Source organism: Schistocerca cancellata, chromosome 7 (assembly GCF_023864275.1).
Source record: "Schistocerca cancellata isolate TAMUIC-IGC-003103 chromosome 7, iqSchCanc2.1, whole genome shotgun sequence".
Lineage (NCBI taxonomy): Eukaryota > Metazoa > Arthropoda > Insecta > Orthoptera > Acrididae > Schistocerca > Schistocerca cancellata.
The window spans coordinates 293,977,985-294,000,041 of NC_064632.1; the positions used below are offsets into that span (position 1 = coordinate 293,977,985).

The 22,057-nt window shown below is 41.5% G+C and overlaps 1 protein-coding gene across 1 annotated transcript; it reads right to left on the reverse strand.

Moving 5' to 3' along the window:
- Window positions 1-4,021: 4,021 nt before the first annotated feature.
- Window positions 4,022-21,868, reverse strand: LOC126091997 (bifunctional protein GlmU-like). The gene is made up of 2 exons (XM_049907371.1): window positions 21,638-21,868; window positions 4,022-7,689 (listed from the first exon to the last, which is right to left on the reverse strand). The coding sequence occupies exons 1-2, from the start codon at window positions 21,800-21,802 to the stop codon at window positions 7,402-7,404; spliced, it is 453 nt and encodes a 150-aa protein (XP_049763328.1). The 5' UTR covers window positions 21,803-21,868; the 3' UTR covers window positions 4,022-7,401.
- Between the last annotated feature and the right edge of the window lie 189 nt (window positions 21,869-22,057).

Genomic DNA, 22,057 nt, shown 5'->3' on the forward strand with positions numbered 1-22,057 from the left:
ACAATAGTAAACTATTGAACATCTGTGAGCAGTAAAAACCTAACAACAAAGTTCACAGTTCTTGGAGGATGGCAAGGTATGTAGGGAGCACACACTGTCATTGGTTTTACACATGGCCCAATTGTTTAACACTTATTTCACAGTTTAGTTGAAGCATTGTTGTTGTTCTAACGAACACAAGTTTCTTGTCTGAAACTCGGCTGTGGACTGACTGACTCGTGACCAAAAATCAGGCCTTTATATATCATCACAATAATAGGTACCGAAACTTCATATTGTTTGATGTTTAATTTACAGAAATAACAATGAAAACTTAACTCATTAAATTAACTGAATACATCAAAAAATTGTCTTTTTACAGTTTCTTCTTCAAGAGTTGGGCTGAATTATTTGTTTAAATCGTGAAATTAATAAATGTAGTTATGCAAACAATACTTTTGACAAAACTGTTAATTACTTTGGAATTAAGGGCTGGCTTTGCTAACGTTTTTGAATAGAGCCAAGTAAATCCTTTAAGTGTACTATTAGTTCGTCTTCCAAATGTTTATAATTAGTAAAGAATTTATACTTGTTTTTATGTCAACAATAGAATTTAAGTTAGAAAACACGTACTGATTTCGCCCAACAATGAAAGTATTAACTAGGAATAGTTTAAATAAATTAGGAAATCAATTAAATACATAAAACTAAGCAAATGCCTTTACAAATGTCTGCTTGTGTCTGTGTATGTGTGGATGGATATGTGTGTGTGTGCAAGTGTATACCTGTCCTTTTTTTCCCCCTAAGGTAAGTCTTTCCGCTCCCGGGATTGGAATGACTCCTTACCCTCTCCCTTAAAACCCATATCCTTTTGTCTTTCCTTCTCCTTCCCTCTTTCCTGACGAGGCAACCGTTGGTTGCGAAAGCTAGAATTTTGTGTGTATGTTTGTGTGTCTATCGACCTGCCAGCACTTTTGTTTGGTAAGTCTCATCATCTTTCTTTTTAAACTAAGCAGAAACTTAGATATGGTGTTACCTTCTTTAAAACTGAGGGCCATCCTTTCTCTTTTATGAAAATGCCCAAAGAGTCTAAACTTTCATTGATCAACAGCTGAATTCCAATGGTTCTGTGCCCACCACAATTGAAATTGATGAGGTTGGAACAACATGTGAACACGTAAGGGTGCTCTGCTACAGAACTCAAAGTTCAACAGTGTACGATGAACGATGTGCTCTGAAACACTTGTGCCTGCACCAGCATTATGCTCTTTTGGAGATGCCACAGATCACCATCGGTCCTACTTTACAGAGGAGACAAGCCTCCAAACTCCACGTTCTGTGAAAAGTCATGGATGTCCAACCATTTAGCACCTAGTGGTAGTTTCACTGTCCTCCTACCTCTTTCTGTAGATGCTTATGACAGTAGCACATGAACTTTCGACCAGCTTCACCATTTTCGAGATAGTCATTCACAGGCTCTGTGTAATAATAATCTGCCCGTCATCAAAGTTGCATATCTCAGTGGATTTCCCCCATTTGCAGCCCAAATCTTCATGAGGGTGATCTCCCATTCATGTATGCTCCACTTAACATATTTTTGTTACTGTGTCACGTGCCTGCATCTAATGTTGCGATGGGCAGTGGTCATAATCATTTTGGCTTATCAGTGTAGAATTCCCACACACTCCAAAATTATCTTTCCATCTTCTTCCTATGTAGCAACACAGTCATTAACTCTAAAAAGAAGCATGGTGTATATGTCTATTGTCATATGATATCTGATCCGAATAACTAAGCTGTACTAAGCCGACAATATGTTCATGAAGAATCTTGTTTTAAGATGACACAGCCATTACTTCATTTCTTATTTCAGCTATTCCTGGGAACATTCAGACCCCGAGGCGGGGTGTGATCCAAAATTCTTAGCTACAGGTTTAGTGTTGGCTATGTGCTTGTCTATCTGTCTACTGTGAATGGGTATCTCCTAACCACCAATTTAGGCAGTTACATGTAAAACCAAGTGTGTTGGCTATGTGCTTGTCTATCTGTCTACTGTGAATGGGTATCTCCTAACCACCAATTTAGGCAGTTACATGTAAAACCAAGTGTGTTGAGCTATTTCTTTTGGACAGAATGACCAGTTTAATTTATCAGCATGGGTAACTATTTGTCATCACAAGTGGAAACAGGAAACTGAATCCAATAGGTGCTCAGAGCTGTTCGAAGATGAAAAATCCTGCTGTACACTCTGACTAGGGTTTATACATGTCTACATGTGTTGCTGTTGTGCCAGGATTTTGGCATTATAGATTATCACTGTAAGAGGCTTTAAGAGGAGAAAGTTTTATAAGAAGTGTGGAGTAGGATGACAATGTCGATCCAGTTCCATTTTTAGATATAAAGTGTCAATATCAATTGTAGATGAATGCCAAGATCTTGCAGATTGCATCCAGCTATTTCCTGGCATAATGTAATGTCACCCACAGCAAGGGAGGGCTGGCATGACGAAAGAGTCTTCTGAGCATATTAGTGCTGATGTAATGGCTTACCACAGCAAAATTTGTGACTGTGTAATTATAGCAGCCTAGAAGAAAGGCTAAAAATGTTAACCGGTTGGTCATCTTGATGCACATATTCCCTAGGTATTTAATGCTCCATTGTTCCTCCTGACAGAGGTACATAATGTTCGAGTACACGGCCTTACAGTTACATGGCTGGATAAAATCTTCTTGGGCTTCCAGCCACATCAAGTAGGTTATACATCAACAAGGTTTTGGCCACATGCTCCTTGGCAGTGGACTGTCTTGTGGTTGCTGACCTCATCCTTATAAAGCCACGGTATAGTCTTATGATGCCACCAGTGTTCAGGCCACTGCCATCAAAGCTGACCCACCCACGTCAGACCAGTTCCCATGTTGTACTCAGCTACATACCACTATCTTTACTGACTATGTTATTAAATATTTTGATATCTACAGATTCATTAATTATGCAATTCCAGAAGCAGTTATTTAATGACAGAGGTGATGTTGAATGCAATTTTATGACTGTTTTCCAATGCATACTTAGCTACCATTAAATTCTCTGCGTACATAATTTAGTCAGATATCTCTCATGTTCAATACAACTTTGTTCTATCAAGTGCATGGTCTTTCTGGAGAAATACTGTCTTGCCTCACACGGACTCTGTAAGGTTATGGATAGCACAGTCTGCACTGCACTCCACTGGGAGGGGTACTGCCACATTCTGTATTTTTAATCAGATTATAAGAATTCTCTGTGATTATCTTAAATTTTTTGATGATCATGCAGAAAAATGGAAATTAAAGAAAACTTGCAGAGCGCCACGAGTTCATTCTTGAGCGCGTCTACTGGTGACATCACATTTTTAATGAGGAGTCACATTTTCATCTATCTGTAAGTGTCAATAAGCAGAGGTATCAAAATTGGGATGTTGCTGAAACATTAACAGTTCACCAGTGGTTCCTTAACAATGAATATTTTAAAATTCATTAAGTAGTTTCAAAATTAAGTATAGGGGTATTGCATTTCTTTTTGGACACAAATCAGACTGACAGTAACATCTAATTGGTATGTACTACTGTTGGACAATGTCATACTACCAAAACTCAATGAATTTAGGTCGAATGAGAGGACACAATGTAATCCAGACTTTTGTAATGGGCATTCTTTGCTTTGGACATATCTCAAAAATACCGTGTACTGTGGCCAATCACTTTCAACACCAGGACTCAATATTAGCGACAAACTGCAGCAGTACCATCAGTAAATACATTTTAGTTTGATGTTAAATGAATGGATGAGGAAAAACAGGAGTAATTTGGAAGTCCTTATTTTCAATAACAGGAAGCTCCAAATGAGCTGGGTAAATGTGCACCAAAGACTGGACGGATAATGAAAAACATGTTTTTAACAGAACCTGCTATTTACTGTATTTACAAAACGAAAAATGTCATATTTTAAAGACAACTGAATTACTCACTGGAAATTGAGAACTTATTAACAAAATTCTACTTAAAACACATTGAATTTAATATCACTTCTTTCAGTTCACTATTAGGAAGTAATCATACAATTTTTTATGTTTATATTTATCATTCACTTGTTTTCATGACTACAGTTTTCGTTTACTGGAGAATCAAAGCATTGGTATAGTCGAGCAAATTTTATCCTGATTCTATGACAACAGATCAACATCTTGATGTCTTGTTGTGCATGACAATGAGTTCATCAATCATTTTGTCTTTGCCCTCTTCCTCCACTGAACATACTTTGCTTGCCAGGGTGGCTACTCAATCTAAAAACCCTGGGAATTCCAGGTATGGAGAGGAAGATGTAATAAGAAGCTCCTTGTGATAAAAAAAATTGTGAGAAGGGGGGTGGGCGGCTTGCAGCATCTCACAATTATTATTTTTCTTTCATCGCAGATTAGACGTGCCAGCCAATAAGCAGTAATTTAACAAAAGTTTTTAAACATCAATAATTAGTTTGGAGTAATATTCATATAGTTAACACACTTTGAAATATAGACTATTTTAAAATTCGTGATTTATAGAGCTCAATAAAATTAAATTACAATGCTAGATTAAAAACAAAGAATTCCCGAGACTTCATTAAATTTCCCTTATTTTTTCAGATAACATGTAATGCCTTGAGAATTCCAGATTTTCCAGAAAAATAGCAAACCTGTTCACTATATCCACACGACTTATCTGCACTAATGCCAGTTCATAGGCATTACAATTTAACCACTACGTCTTCACAAATTTTTCTAATCACAACAGAATATTTCAGGCTTCAATTCCCCCCCCCCCCCCCAAACACTGCCAAATATTCTCAGATAGCACATACTCTGATAACTAAAACCGACCAGTTTTTAGTTTCACTCATTAAACTGTGTAATACAATTCAAATATTTTTGTTGTTTTTTCCCTAATTCAGTTTATTCTCCCAAATCCTGTATTTTAACAAGTATTAATTACATTTAATATGAATAACCTGTGTTTACACTGTGAACCACACATTTTATTTAAGGCTGGAAAAAGTTCGCAAATTTGATAAGTTTGGACACATTTGCTAACTGTAAACAGAACAGCTCAAAACAATGTAAGTAGTGCCATAATTCTTAAGAGCAGTTTTCTAGTGCAAAGAGTTACCATCTAAGTTCTTCCCAGTCTGCATGAGTATCATTCACTTAACTGTTTGTTGTTACTACTACTACTACTACTACTACTACTACTACTACTACTACAGTTTTACGAGGCCCACCTTCACAATGAGTTATACATATTCGCAATTTACTATCTGTGCCAGTCTGATACCTAATTTGATTGCCAGAAAGAGTAACACTGAAGCTACATTACTGCATTTGAATAACAACTTTGTAGGAAAAGACAGATTGCTACTTACTGTAAAGATAATGTGCTAAGTTGCACACAGGCACAATTAAGACACTTATACATGAGCTTTCAGTCACAGCCTTCATCTGAAAAAGTGAAACACACACCATTCATTCACAAAAGCAAGCACACCAGCCCACCACCTATGGAGCTTGGGCCACAGAGATTGGCTCCTGAGTTCCTGATTTGTGAGGAATTTTCATCCCTCCGATGAATATATGAATCTGGCATTAACAAAACATTACAATTACACCATAATTAATCATTCTTAGTTTTCTTCCTCATTACTTTCTTTCAAATTCTATTTGGTCATTAAAGGACTGTTTACAAATAAGTAATTTATAAGAATCAAAGCAAACACTCAAAATTTCATTTCTCTTAGTGTTTACATGTGCTTTTATTTATGAAAAAGTTTACAAATGTAACATATAATTCAAGCAAAACATGACTGTTTCACTAAACACAAATATGTCAGCAAGAGGTAAACTACTGTGGGTCTCTAGGAGCAATAATCAGTTTCAGTTTATTGATATGCAACGTGGGCTTTTGATACTGTGTGGTGAGTGGATGATCTGAGCTGACATACCTTATAATTTTATTTTATTTGCACCTAGCCTGAAATTTTAAATTACTCAAATCATTTTGGCCGGCTACACTTATTTTTAGGTCATTACCGTTTTTGATTGGAATACCTTTTCACCATTAAGTGTCACCAGAATGAAAGTTGGAAACCTCGGTATCCGTTTCCTACAAAGTAATGAAACTTTATTTTGTATTACTGCACATTTACTTATGAGTGAACAAGTCTAAAATGTTCTTTTTTGTGTAAGCCTCGATTCCGAGCTTTGATATCTTGTCCACAGAAATAAACAACCACTAATAAGACAAACATTTAAAAGTTATTCCCATTAGTTTGCCACTTGTATCTCTGTAAAGTAGTGGACCAATCTTGATGATATTACAATAATGGCAGGCAGATATTTTTATTTCTTCTTTGTAAAGTAGTTATGTCATACTTCAGCAATGGAAAAGTACTATGTAGCTTAGTACATTCTAGGTGCACGTAAATGCTGCAAGCCTGTGTTATGTTGTGATGTCAAAGCATATGAGCTAATTGGATAGCTGATGCTGTAGTGGATACAAATCATTTTTCCTCCACTATCATTTGATAAACTAAATGTCACTTTCTAATAATTATACTCATTCACACTTTATAAAATTTAATTCCTTCCTTGCACAACTGTTCTGGTTTTATCTTATTGGAACCGGAGTGTGAATCCCTGATCACTAAGTGCTCAAAATTCCACAGTTCCTTGTTCCCTAAACTCATTTCAGTAGAGCAATGTAAAAAACACAAACATCAGTTTCATTCCACGTCATGGTTCTACTGGAGGAGATATTTCATTCTGTTACTTCAGTCTGAGACATATTACACCAATCCATTTATAAGGGGATTTATAAATGAATCTTTACATTTTTTTTCATACACCCAAATTGACTGAGGTTAATATCTTATTAATTCAAAGAGGAGAAGAAAAAGTTTCACCACCAGTGGGATTGGAACCACCACCTTTAGATTTATAATTTACACATCTGAACAAACGAAACAGTTACAAGAAATGTTGCATCATCCTGCCCAATTTGCAAGTCGACTGCACATTCTATGGAGCAAGCAAGTAAACCCAACAAACTGGAATGGATGAAATTTCACAAAATCATGAACCTGTAAACCACTATACTTATAGTTATTTTGCCTTGTTTAACAGGATTATCTGTTCATTTATCATCCAGCAGTTCTGAATGGAAAGTACAATCCAGTTTAAATGCACCCATTTGAATAATAGAAGTTATACTTACAGGTGTTCATCTACATTGAAGATTTCATTTTTCTGCGTGATATTTTAATAACTGACCTAGTTGTCTTCAAGGTTTTGCAGCTGTTGATATAGAAGTGCTGTTTGGACTCCTGCCAGACTAAATAATATCTATTATAACTAGATAGCTACTCAGTTGTAAAACATCCTTCAGTTTGCATTTTATGACAACTGGACACACACAGCTCACCATATCCTGTTGCACAATCCATTACTCTTGTAAACTTGTAACTAGCTGCATTCCCAACAACTATTTCTGCTGTTGTCTGCACCACCATACTATCAATCACATGACCTCCCACCACTGACCCATCATGTCTCCCTAAACACGTGTGTAAATGAGCACCATCCTGACTTACAGTTCCTGTCAAGCTAAGGATTTCCATTGGCTCTACCAGTCTCTCTTCTTTATGAGTCTGCAATTTAACCAAAACAAGTAGCAAGTAATTTTATTTTTATTATGTTTATTTTTGATGTCATAAATTTGTGAGTTTATTTTTATCTCATTATAATTCAACCAAAATATTTATCATAGTGTACAAAGGTGTGAAGAAAACTAGACACTCTTAGAAAGATTTTATTTATGTGAAACGTACACCGCATGCTACAAGACAAGGTAAAATAGAACTCATTGTGTTGAGTTGCAGACAGGCACAATATAAAAGATTGTTAAACATTTAAGCTTTCAGACAAAAGTCCTTCTTCCAAAACAGCATGTGCACACACACACACACACACACACACACACACACACACACACACACACCTACTGCTTCCAGCCGGTGAAGCCCAAAAGTGGCCGCATAGTTTGTGGTGTGTGTGTGTGTGTGTGTGTGTGTGTGTGTGTGTGTGTGTGTGTGTGTGTTTGCAGAAAAGATGGACTTTTTGTCTGAAAGCTTAAATGTTTAGCAGTCTTTTCATTTCAATATGCCTGTCTGCAACTCAACACCACCTCTATGTGGTGAGTAGCAATATATTCTTTCCATCCTGAGCTTTCCATTGTTTAATTTTGTTATACTCCAGTTACTTCATTATATATTTTTTGGAAACTGAGCTTACATTGCACTTACAGCCCACCAATATCTGTTCTATGCTGTCACAATTTGTTGCTCAAAGAATGAGTCGTGGAGCATAAATATGCTCCATTAAACTTTTAGCTTTTTTTTTCTAACTTTTATTAATTAATGTTTGCCAAAAAAATAGGTGAGAACGTATTAACAACATGCCCATCAACCTAAACTCTTCTAACTTGGTTAGTTGAAGGCTTACTGCATCCCAGTACATCAAAGATAAAGTGTTTCAATTCCTATTTGGATAATCATTCATTAAATTTGGAGGGTTGCCTGGTGCACATCAACGTGCCTTATGAAGAACATCACATTCTGTCTTATTCCAGAAAAGGACCATCAATTTACAAAACTCTGAATATGAACACACGTATCAGTCTACACCATCTCTGAATAGGACTTACTACTAAGACAATCCTTTTGGATTCTACAAGTCCACCATCTCAGCAAAACTGCCCTACATCACTCTCTTTCCTGTAAATTAAACACAGAATTTCTGGCCAACAGATAGCAGCACCACTGCCAGTCAATAAAGTGCAGTCTCGCAACCTGTTAGAAGGTTCTGCAATAGTGTTACAAGTGGTCGAGAAAGCTAGCCTCACTCACAATGTCTGTGTATAACTGTCGATCTGCAGTATCGTTCTAAAGACTGATCGGGGCCTTTGGTATGGAGCTGAACAGAAGGTCTAAACAAGAAACTTCACCAGTTCTGTGCTGTGATGAAACACACACACACACACACACACACACACACACACACACACACACACACACGGCCAATGCTGCCTCTGATTGCTAACACCAGACCTCATCACCCAGGGGTGACATTGGCTATGTGGGTGTGAGTTGTGCCTGTGTGAATGTGAGTTTTCTGTGTCTGATGAAGGACTTACTCCATTAGCTGAATATTTGTAGCATTCTTTTCTCCTCTGTGGTGAGTAGCAATTTATTCAACTTGAAACACCTCCCCCCGTCCCAATACAAAAAACAGCATCAGGTATCAGATAAACCAACAGTTTCAATAATTATACAACAAATGCAGGGAGCAAGAATCTCAATTTATTAATAAGTAGACAGTAGGGAAATTTTTGAGAACACACATCAAATTGATAATTATACGTTCCAGGTGGAGGAGCAGTGTTTATAGCAACCTGCAGATGCATTACATCTAGTTAACTAATGTGGGAGAAAGTAACCGCAGTCAGCCACATCAAGATGTCCCACAGGGTCACTCAAAGACAGCCTATGATCAGGTGTTTCTACTGATTCAGCCACATCAAGATGTCCCACAGGGTCACTCAAAGACAGCCTATATTATGTAGCATAAAAAATAACACCCCCCCCCCCCCCACACACATAGATTGTAGCAGCAGATGGAGACTTTTACCAGCAAAGCATCGATGGGAAGACTATACATACATTATTAGGAAATGGACCAACAGTCTTACGATGTATTGCTAAAAACTTGATCTGGTAACTGCCTCTAATAACCAGTCCAACAACTCACACAAGAAAGAAATATTTTTCTAAACCTGCTAGTTACAAACAGATCCAGTCTTTTCAAGTGTGTCCCCCATGAGAGACCATTAAGCTGTTACACAAACAGTAGTCACCAAAGACAAAAGGGCCATCAAGAAAGTTAGGAGAGTATTTATATTGTTTGAATATATAGTGTGTTACTACTAACCTATTTAAAAGATAACTGACAACATTAAGTTCAGATCTGATAACTGTGATTAAAGCTGAAAGAAAATATAAAGCTCAGTGTGGATAAGTACAATTCAAGTAAGGGGGTCAACTGAAGTTTGTGGGACCACACATCTGCTTTGACCAGTGAAACAGCTGTGATGAGTTGTGCGACTTCACTGTAGTGCGGCATATTTGAAGTGACTGCGCTTGAAGAGGGCATGCTGGAGTATGTGGTGGCACACTCTGCTGTGAGATGTTTGTTTCTAAATTGTTTGAGAGTGCTGGTAATGATTCACTGGACTTCTTGAGTGCTGCTTGTGCGAATAATAGTGGAAGAGGCAGTTTGTTACTGAGTTATTTATTTTCAGGTTTGGAATTATTGATGCAGTTACCCAGCTAGCACTCAAGCTTATTTCAAGGTGGATATTGAGTTTAGGTTCAGTTGAAAATTCAAGATTGAAAAATCAACCTGTTACACAGTTTACATCAAGCTGTAAAAATTTAGCTTGAATTAAAATAATTTTCCCAAGCTTGAAATAAACTGTAATTTCCCTGGAAGGCTGTACAGCAGATGCGCGCGCAACATAGCTTCCATAGACGTCCACGGGAAGCGCCACAAGCGTTTATAAGCCGTGACGTAAGGGTGTTGTGTGTGACGTCATGATGGCGCGGAGTTTGGTTTGAGTGTGGCTGTCTCCAGTTCTGTTTTATCTTATTTTATTTACTTTTCTGAGCCTTGCTATGTTTACGGCCATTTTACCTTTGTGACGCCCGTTAAATTATAACCTTTTAATGTAATCTAGATCTCCACCACAGATCAGTCTGTCACCAAAACCAAGGTTTTGGCGGGGGGGGGGGGGGGGGGGGTCTATAATCACAATCCTAATTTACATTCATAGAATATAGTATCTCTTGTTGTGGCAATGGACTATAATTAACAAAACAAACTAGTTCTAGTATGTTACTAAAAACCCATTAGATTTTTTTTCTTTTAGTTTCATTTAGATTATCATCATCCTTTGCATCGCTTACATGATACTGGAAATGCAAAATAATATAACAAATATAAACTTAACATTTTACAATTTATTAAAAAAAATGATCCAATGAGTTAATCCACTGGTCTTTTACATGGACAAGTACATAATGATTTGACATGCATGCAGTACACTCTGAGAGACACATTTTTCACATCATTTAAAGTTCAAAACAATAACAATATAAAATTTACAATTAAAATAACAATTCAAATTACATTGAAGAAAATAAAAGTATTTGTTAGTTATTTATGGATTCAAAATATTCCTCTATATTGTAAAAACATTTATTTAGCAGGTAATTTTTTAATTCTAACTTAAATTTTCTCTCCTCTTACATTCTCTCGATGCAAACTGGCAGAGCACTACACACCTTTATTCCTTGGGGGAAAAAAAATGGAAATGAAGTCCCATGCTTCTTTACAGAGCGTAGGGGAACGATGCGGGAGACCCGCACCGCCTTACTAGGCAAGGTCCTAATGGAGGTGGTTTGCCTTTGCCTTCCTCCGACCGTAATGGGGATGAATGATGATGATGAAGACAACACAACAACACCCAGTCATCTCGAGGCAGGAAAAATTCCTGACCCCGCTGGGAATCGAACCCGGGATCCCGTGCTCGGGAAGCGAGAACGCTACCGCGAGACCACGAGGGGCGGACCTTTATTCCTTAATAATTGACATTTCTGTTTTTCTAGCTCTTTCTAAATGCAGATTCTTACCAAGATATGACTGTAGTTATGGAAACCTGAATTTCTACGCAAACTACTCAAGTATGTTCTTGCATATAGTACACTTTTGAATATGTACCTACATAGTATGGTACTGTAAGTATTTTTAACTGCATGAATAAAGGCCTGTAGTGTATTTGTGGAGAGCTGTGTGAATAATTCTAATGGCCTTTCTCTGGAATTCAAAAATATCTCTCAAGCAAGATTTTGTCACACCCCAGAACATTATTCCATAAGTTACAACAGAATCGAAATAAGCAGAATGTACTGGTTTTGTACACACTGTGCTACAAACTGTAGAAATTATTCTCACAGCAAAGCATGCAGAATTGATTTTAAAAAATCTTTCCAGCCCAAGTCATAATCAATGCACATGCCCAAAATTTTTAGATAGACTGTACTTTCTCCATATCCTGGTTACTCAATAATAAATAGAGGTCATCCTTCTCATTTGCTTTACCGTACTGTGTGTAATTTAATATCATTTATATAGATCAGGAAAATAGAGGGCCAAGAACACTACCCCGTGAGACACCCACCCCCACTTTCTTAGTATCTGATACTCACTTTATTTTTTGCCTGTTTCGAGATGAGATTAGTTTGACAACCTGAATTCTATGTTTGAGATTAGATTCAAGTAATTTCCTCCCAATTCCTCTCATGCCTACTGCCTCCAGTTTGTCAAGGAGAATACGGTGAGGGAGAAGATCTAGGTTGGGAGAGAAGTAAAAAGACTGGATCCAATGATGGAATGAGGGTTGTGTAATGCTGGAATGGAACAGGGAAGGGGCTGGATGGGTGAGGACAGTGACTAACGAAGGTTGAGGCCAGGAGAGTTACAGGAACGTAGGATGTATTGCAGGGAAAGTTCCCACCTGCGCAGTTCAGAAAAGCTGGTTTTGGTGGGAGGGAGCCATATGGCACAGGCTGTGAAGCAGCATTGAAATGAAGGATGTCATGTTTTGACAGCATGCTCAGATATAGAGTGGTCCACTTGTTTCTTGGCCACAGTTTGTCGGTGTCCACTCATGCGAACAGACAGCTTGTTGGTTGTCATACCCACTTAGAATGCAGCACAGTGGTAGCAGTTTAGCTTGTAGATCACCTGACTGATTTCACATGTATCCCTGCCTGTGATGGGATAGGTGATGTTAGTGACCTGACGAGAGTAGGTGGTGGTGGGAGGATATATGGGACAGGTCTTGCATCTAGGTCTATTACAGGGGCATGAGCCATGAGGTAAGGAGTTAGGAGCAGGGGTTGTGTAGGGATGGATGAGTATATTGCGTAGGTTTGGTGGATGGCAGAATACCACTGTGGGAGGAGTGGGAAGGATAGTGAGCAGCACATTTCTCATTTCAGGACACAACAAGAGGTAGTCGAAACACTGGCGGTGAATGTAATTCAGCTGTATAGTCCTGGGTGGTACTGAGTTACGAGGGGGAAGCTCCTCTGTGGCCGGACGGTGGGACTTTGGGAGGTGGTGGGAGACTGGAAAGATAAAGCACGGGAGATTTGTTTCTGTACAGGGTTAGGAGGATAATTATGGTCAGTGAAGGCTTCAGTGAGACCCTTAGTGCATTTCAAGAGGGACTGCTCGTCACTGCAAATGCGATGACCACAGGTGGGATGGCAGCTGCTGAAGTGGACATATTGCTAGTGGTTAGTAGGTCTGATATGGACGGAGGTACTGATGTATCTATCTTTGAGGTGGAGGTCAACATCAATTTGTTATTGTCTAAAATTCTAATAATCTCTTACATACAGGTCTGTATAGTTGTTTCTGTGCTATGACCTGTATGAAAACCAGGCTGGTTACAATTCAGAAAACTGAAGGTGTCAAGTTAGTGTACGAGTTTGATTTTCCTAAGTTTTTCAAAGATTTTTTTAAAATGGAATTTAAATTGAGAAGGAAGGTATGTGTGCTGGGTAGTCGGTGCAGTTGTGTAAAGCCACTGTGCGAAGGTGTGTAGTGGTTAGCACATCTGTCTTGTTGGTAGGAACGACACAGCATGTTATCTTGGATGGAGAGTCATCTTCAGACTGAGAAGTTGGTTGGTTTAAAAGAGGAGGGGGAAGGGACCAAATTGTGAGGTCATCGGTCCCTCGTTCCCAGTAAAATAATTACACAATGGAAAGAAAAAAGAAAGGAGATATACAGCACAATAACAAGAGGAAGGAAGAACCAGAAGAATGACAGGAAGACAACCAACACTAGTATGGACTAGACCAGGAAAAGAAAACCATGGAGAGACACAAGAAACAGGTAGGAGGGGTAAAAACAAGAGAGCAGATGACCACGGCTAGCCAACCACGAGAATAAAAAGGAAAAGCCAGCCACTCTGCAACACATTAAAACATCCACCCTAAAAGCATTAGTGTGGAGAACACAAAGGGACAAAGAACATGTGCTAAAACTTATACAGAATGACAAAACCCACCGTCGCATATAAAACGTAAAACTAAATTAGCCGATGAGACGTTAGCTAAAATTAATGGCAATGAATCCGGTAACAAGAGTCCATCGCAGGGCAGCCAACGGAGGACAGCTCACCGAGATATGGGCCACTGTCAGCCGGGCACCGCACTGACACTGAGGTGGGTCATCACAGCGCAGGAGGTAGCCGTGTGTCACCCGAGCGTGGCCATTGTGGAGCCGGCAGAGAACCACAGAGTCCCTGTGAGAGGCCCACGTGGAGGACTGCCACACATTCATAGTCTCCTTAATGGCACACAGTTTGTCGTGCATGCTGAGGTTACGCCATTTCGCCTCCCAAAGCCGCAAAAGCTTGCGGCATAGTACCGAATGCAGGTCAGTCGCAGACAACCCGATCTCCATCAGTGGTTTCTGCATAGTCTGTCTGGCCAGCCTGTTGGCAAGTTTGTTGCCTGGGATTCCGAAGTGACCTGGGGTCCAGACAAACACCACCGAACGACCTGACCGTTCCGAGGCATAGATGGACTCCTGGATGGTCGCTATCAAAGGATGATGAGGGTAGCACTGGTCGAGAGCTTGTAGGCTGCTCAAGGAGTCAGTACACAAAAGAAACACCTCCCCAGGGCACGAACGGAGATATAGCCACCAGCTTGGCAGTGAAAATACTGCATCCATTGGGCAAGGAATGCTGTTCAATATGTCCTCCATTGACATATGCGAAGCCGACATGAGCATCGGCCATCGAGCCGTTGGTGTAAACCACTTGTTAAGACTCGAGAAGAATTGGCAGCGGAGAGCCGTGGGCTTAACTGAGTCCTTAGGGCCATGTGCGTGGTCCAGGCGAAGTTGCGGCCTAGGTGTACACCATGGAGGTGTACGTAAATGGACCTTAAGTATAGGTGGTAAAGGCAAGGACTCCAGTTCAGAAATAAGGGATCGGACACGAACTGCAATTGGAAGCCCCGACCTGGGCCGCCGATGCGGGAGATGCACCGCCATGGGTGGGAAAAGGAGACGGTGATTTGGATGCGCAGGAGAACTACAAACATGTGCTATGTAACTGGCCAGCAGTTGTGCACGCCTAACCTGCAATGGAGGCACTCAGGCTTCCACAAGGATGCTGGTCACCGGACTCGTCCTAAAAGCTTCTACCACTAGGTAAACACCACAGTGGTGCACTGGGTTGAGTAGACGCAACACTGAGGGTGCCGCTGAACCATAAACTAGACTCCCATAGTCAAGGTGGGATTGAACAAGGGCTCTGTAGAGCTGCAGCAGTGTAGCGCGATCTGCACCCCAGTTGGTGATGCTCAGGCAACGGAGAGTATTGAGGTGCTGCCAGCACTTCCGCTTAAGCTGATGAAGGTGAGGAAGCCAAGTCAATCGGATGTCGAAAACCAGTCCTAAGAATCGAAATGTCTCCACTACTGTGAGTGGATCGTCATTAAGGTAAAGTTCTGGTTCTGGCTGAATGGTACGACACCAACAGAAGTGCATAACACACGACTTTGAGGCTGAAAACTGAAAACCGTGGGCTAGAACCCATGACTGTGCTTTGTGGATGGCTCCCTATAGGTGCCGCTCAGCAACGCCAGTACTGGTGGAGCAGCATGAAATGCAGAAGTCGTCTGTATACAGAGAAGGTGAGACGAATGGCCCGACAGCTGCTGCTAGACTGTTAATGGCCACTAAATAGAGAGACACTCAATATAGAGCCCTGCGGGATCCCTTTCTCCTGAATATGGGGGAACTATGGGAGGCATAGTAGAAAGTACGAAGTGACAGGAAATTCTGCATAAAAATCGGGAGGGGCCTCGGAGACCCCACTCGTATAATGTGGCAAGGATATGATATCGCCAGGTCGTGTCATACGCTTTTTGTAAATCAAAGGAGATGGCAACCAGGTGTTGGCGTCTGGAAAAGGCTGTTCGGATGGCAAACTCTAGGGACACATGATTATCAGTGGTAGAGCGACCCTGACGGAAGCCACCCTGACATGGAGACAGTAGGCCATGTGACTCCAATATCCAACCCAACCGCCAACACACCATATGTTCCAGCAGCTTACAAAGAACGTTGGTGAGGCTGATGGCAATAGCTATCCACACCAAGTGAGTTTTTACCAGGTTTGAGCACCGGAATGATGTTGCTCTCCCGCCATTGTGATGGAAAGCTGCCATCACCCCAAATCCAGTTGAAGATGACGAGGAGATGTCGCTTGTAGTCAGATGAGTGCTGTTTAATCATCTGACTGTGGATCCGTTCTGGTCCAGGAGCTGTGTCGGGGCAATGTGCAAGGGCACTGAGGAGCATCAACTCAGTAAATGGGGTGTTATAGGATTCACTGTGGCGTGTAGTAAACGAGAGGACTTTCCCTTCCAGCCGTCGTTTGAGAGTGCGAAAGGCTGGAGAGTAATTCTCCAACACAGAGGCTCGAGCATAGTGCTCGGCAATCATGTCTGCTTCGGTAGATAACACGCCATTTATGTTAACACCAGGAACACCTTTTGGGGTCTGGTACCTGAAAACACGTTTGATCTTTGCCCAGACTTGGGAAGGTGATGTATGGCACCCAATGGTCGAGACATATCTCTCCCCGTCGTTTGATAAGTTGGCGAACACAAGCATGGAGCCATTTAAAGGCTATGAGGTGCTCCAGGGAAGGGTGCCGCTTTAGAGCTCACTGACGCTCCTTAATTGCTTCAGCGAATTCCGGCAACCACCAAGGGACTGTCTTTCACTGGGGGCAACCTAAAGAGTGAGGAATCAGGTTTTCTGCCACAGAAACAATTGTTGTTGTCACCTGCTCAACCATCACATTGATGTTCCTATGTGGAGGAGATTCAACAGTGACAGCAGAGGTGAAAGTTCCAGAGTCTGCCTTGTTTAAAGCCCATCTGGGCAGGCATCTGTGTGCTTGATTCGGGGGCAGTGACAGGAAGATGGGGAATTGGTCACTACCACACAGGTCGTCATGTGCTCTCCAGTGGATAGATGGGAGAAGTCCTGGGCTGCAAATTGATAAATCAATGACCGAGTAACTACCTCAAGCCACACTGAAATGTGTGACGACCCCAGTATTTAAGAGGTAGAGGTCGAACTGAGACAGTTAAGTTTTGACATCTCTGTCTCAGCCAGTAAGCATGGGCCACCCCACATGGGGTTATGGGCGTTAAAATCTCCCAAAACTAGGAATGGTTTAGGTTCAAAAATGGCTCTGAGCACTATGAGACTTAACAGCTGATGTCATCAGTCCCCTACAACTTAGAACTAATTAAACCTAACTAACCTAAGGACATCACACACATCCACGCCTGAGGCAAGATTCGAACCTGCAACCATAGCGGTCGCATGGTTCCAGACTGAAGTGCTTAGAACCACTCAGCCACTGCGGCCGGCTAGGAAAGGTTTAAAGAGTTGATCAATCAGTGCAGCTAATACACTCAGGGGTACTGCATAATCTGGAGGAAGATATATATTGCAGACAGTTATTTCCTGCGTCGTCATTATTCTGACAGCCACAGCCTCAAGAGGGGTTTGAAGGAACACAGATTCACAACAGACTGAGTTTAGGACATAAACGCAAACTCCACCTGACACTCGATTACAGTTGCAACGGTTCCTGTAGTATCCCTTATAGCTGCGGAGGGCAGGGGTCTGCATTGCTGGGAACCAGGTTTCCTGGAGGGCAATGCATAAAGCAGGTGTAAAGCTTAACAGCTGCCATAGCTTTGCCAGGCAGAAAAAACCACTGAAATTCCACTGAAGGATGACGTCATCGTGAGACTGGGATGGCATGGAACATTCAATGAGGCAGTTTACGCCTCAGGGTCATCTGCTGCTACCGACTTTTTGCCTGAGCAGTCCATATACATTGTGCCTGAGGGTCTGGCGAGATCTTCATCCTCAGCGGATGCCAGAATCTCCACCTCAAACGCAGACGCAGAGCTTGGAGGCAGCGGTGGTGTGGGTGCCAAGGCAATTCCCTTGGTCTTGGGGACCTTCTTTTTGGATTTCTCTCGCTGATCCTTGGGTTTCTCTGGCTGGCAGGACTTCACTGATTCAGTCTCTGGGAATGAGGATGAGCGTGAAGCCGTGCGACCAGCTGCTTTTGGGCTCTTCATCTGCTGGCGAGTGTCATCTTTTCCAGAAACCTCAGAAGGGAGTGACCCAAGGGACCCCTTCCTAGCGAGAGCAGCCCAAGAAGTTGTACACTTCTCCGGCTTAGAAGTGGGGATGGACGTCCCCAATGGTTGAGGGGGTGTTCCTGAAATAGGTGGTGCAGGAGCAACAGGGAGGGAATTCCCCCCCCCCCCCCCCCCCCCACCACCATCTAGGGGCAGGTGTAGTCTTCCGGCTCTGAGAGGTGACTGGGGTTGGTGGAGCTGATGTGGCTAGAACTGTTGTAGCGGGGGCGTAAGATGATGTCATGGGTACAGGACATAGGCATTTAAATTTCCTCTTAGCCTTAGTGTAGGCAGTCTGTCCAGGATCTTGTACTGCATGATTTTCCTTTCTTTCTGGAGAATCCTGCAGTCTGGCGAGCAAGGTGTTTTGTGCTCTCCACAGTTGACACAGATGGAGGCAGGGCACATGGAGTATTTGGATGTGATGGCCATCCGCAATCTCGACATGTGATGCTGGAATGACAACGGGAAGACATATAACCGAACTTCCAACATTTAAAGCACTGCATTGGGGGAGGAATATAGGATTTTACATCACAGCGGTAGACCATCACCTTGACCTTCTCAGGTAATGTATAACCGTCAAAGGCTAAGACGAAGGCACAAGTGGCAACCTGGTTATCCCTCGGACCCCAGTGGACATGCTTAATGAAATGTACACCTCACCGTTCTAAGTTGGCACGCAGCTCATCGTCGGACTGCAAAAGAAGGTCCCAGTGAAATATGATACCCTGGACCATATTTAACCTCTTATGGTGCATGATGGTTACAGAAATATCCCCCAACGTGTCACAAGGGGGTAATGCCTGTGACTGGGCAAAGGATGCTGTTTTGATCAAGACTGACCCAGATCTTATTTTGGACAAGCCCTCCTCTTCCCCAAACTTGTCCTCTAAATGGTCAACAAAAACTGATGCTTCATCATCATGATAGATTCCCCATCAGCTAGCTAACATACAAGGTATCGGGGTGAATAAGAGCTGCTGCCATCCTTAGCCTGATGTTCCTCATATGGTGTGGCCAAGGAGGGGAACGATTGTGGGTCATACTTCTGTACATTGAATTGAGCCTGTGAACGCTTAGAGACTGCCGGAGTTTGACCAGCAGCAAGAGATGATGTACTACACTTCATCGCATGTCATGCACCCTGATGTCACCCACTCCCCACGGGTGCCATCCAGCCGCAGCAAAGGCCACCTGGTGGGTTGGCCACTGCCACGAGTCCCGATTGCCCCAGGGGGACGGGCATCTACCCCTTGGCATACATGGGGAGCTAACGGCGCAGGCATCAGCAGAGCGATCCATGTGTGGTCAGGTGGCTACAACCAACAGGGTACATGGCGCCCACACCACATTGGACTGGCAGCCGTGCTGGATATCAGGTGCAACCAAGTACAATCAAGTCCATTATCATCATCATCAGAGTAGAAAACTATACTGCACAATTGACCTCACCCAACAGTTGGAGCATGAGCAGAAGTGCAGATCTACTTCGACAAAGGATGCAATAGGTCTCAGCGCATGATGGACATGATGCATCATGTAAGGCACCCTTCCCCAATTGGCTCATTCTTCGGCAAAATTTTGAAAATGGATGTCAGACCCTACAGGGGATCATCACAAAGGCTGAAACATGCGAGACTCCTTTTAGTTGCCTCTTACGACAGGCAGGAATACCTCGGGCCTATTCTAACCCCCGGACCCGCAGGGGGGCAGATAGAGAAGCAACTTTAGGTATGCCCCAAGGAACTGTGTTGAGACTATCACTGTTCATGTTGCATATTAATGACCTCACAGACAATATTAATAGTAAAATAAGGCTTTTTGCAGACAATGCAGTTATCTACAATAAAGTACTATCTGAAAGAAGCTGCATATATATTCACTCAGATCTTGATAAGACTTCAATGTGGTGTAGTGATTGGCAACTTGCTTTAAATGTTGAGAAATGTAAAATTTTGCACTTCACAAAACGAAAAAACTTAGCATCATATTGACTACAAAATCAGTGAGTCACTGTTGGAATCGGCCAACTTATACAAATATCTAGGTGCAACACTTAATAGGGATATGCAGTGCGACGAACAAATAGGTTCAGTCGTGGGTAAAGCAGGCGGTAGACCTCCATTTTTTGGTAGAATACTGGGGAAGTGTGAGTAATCAACAAAGGAGATTGCTAAAAAATCATTCGTGTGACTGGTTCTAGAATATTGCTCAAGTGTGTGGGGCCTGTACCAGATAAGACTAGGGACACTGAAGTAAACAGAAAAGGGCAGCACGAATGGTCACACGTTTGTTTAATCCCTGGGAAAGTGTCACACAGATACTGAAGGAACTGAACTAGAGAATCCTGAAGATAGATGTTAAGTATCTGGAGAAAGTCTGTTAACAAAGTTTCTAGGAATGGCTTTAAATACTGACTCGAGAAATATACTACAACCCCTACATATTGCTAACAAAGGGATCTTGAGGATAAGATTAGAATAATTACTGCACGCGACTGATGACCTTAGAAGTTAAGTCCCATAGTGATAAGAGCCAATTACTGCACACACAGAGGCATTCAAACAATCATTCTTCCCGTGCTCCATACGTGAATTGAATAGGAAGAGACCCTAATAACTGGTAAAATTGGACGTACACTCTGCCATGCACCTCACCGTGGTTTGCAGTGTACAGATATAGGCTAGATGTAGATCTGCCTAGTAAGCAGGAGATCCCGGTTTGAATCCCAACATTGGTACAAACCTTCATTCGTTGCTTGTCTGCATATATACATCATAGATGTTTGAGATTTGAGAATGTCTCTGAGAGCCTACTGTTTCATTTGGTTTTTGAAACCGATTGGAGGAGGGAAACATGTCTGTATTTTTCCCTAACATGTGTCTCCATTTCGTTTTGTGGGAACAAATCTAAAATGAATGATAAATTGGCAATATGTAAGATCAGTGGTTTCGAAATTCGTGAGGCAAATTTGTTTTATTACTGACACTGGCACTTAATCAAGCTATCGGTAAGTCAATTAGCCAAATCTCACAAGAAAGCATATCAGTCAAGCTCTCCGATGTAAGTATTAAATGCATTAAAACATCAATATCTAAAACGATGTAGTGAGGTGGTACAATCACCAAATGGATGGATAAAAGAATACCCGAAACTAAACCATTCACACTTGAAATCTTCATCGATGCCAAACAACGTTAGTACTCGTACTTACTACGATGCCATTTTCCACTGACGTTGCATATCGAAGTATCACTTGTGTTATACTTCCACAGCAAGTAATTACAAATGCAGCATTAAGATCCCTGTCTTTAACAAACTGCAGAAGACTTGATTTTATTTCAGCGCCTGGCTGTAGACGTATGGGATATACTTCCATTCTTGACAAATAATCACTAAGAAAATGTTATTCTAACAACGTAGAAACACTTAGCGTCTCAACTGAAACGTCAGTTCCAACTTCCAAACATCAACATTGTGCACAGCGTTATTCACTTGTCGTTTGTTTACGACGTACCTCAATGACATTGTCATGAACTGTTTGTTCGTAGAAATTTAACAATCATTTTCATGTTAAGTTAATTTGGCTCTGAATTAACAAAAAGTATTTTATCAGTAGAATTACTTCAGTTAA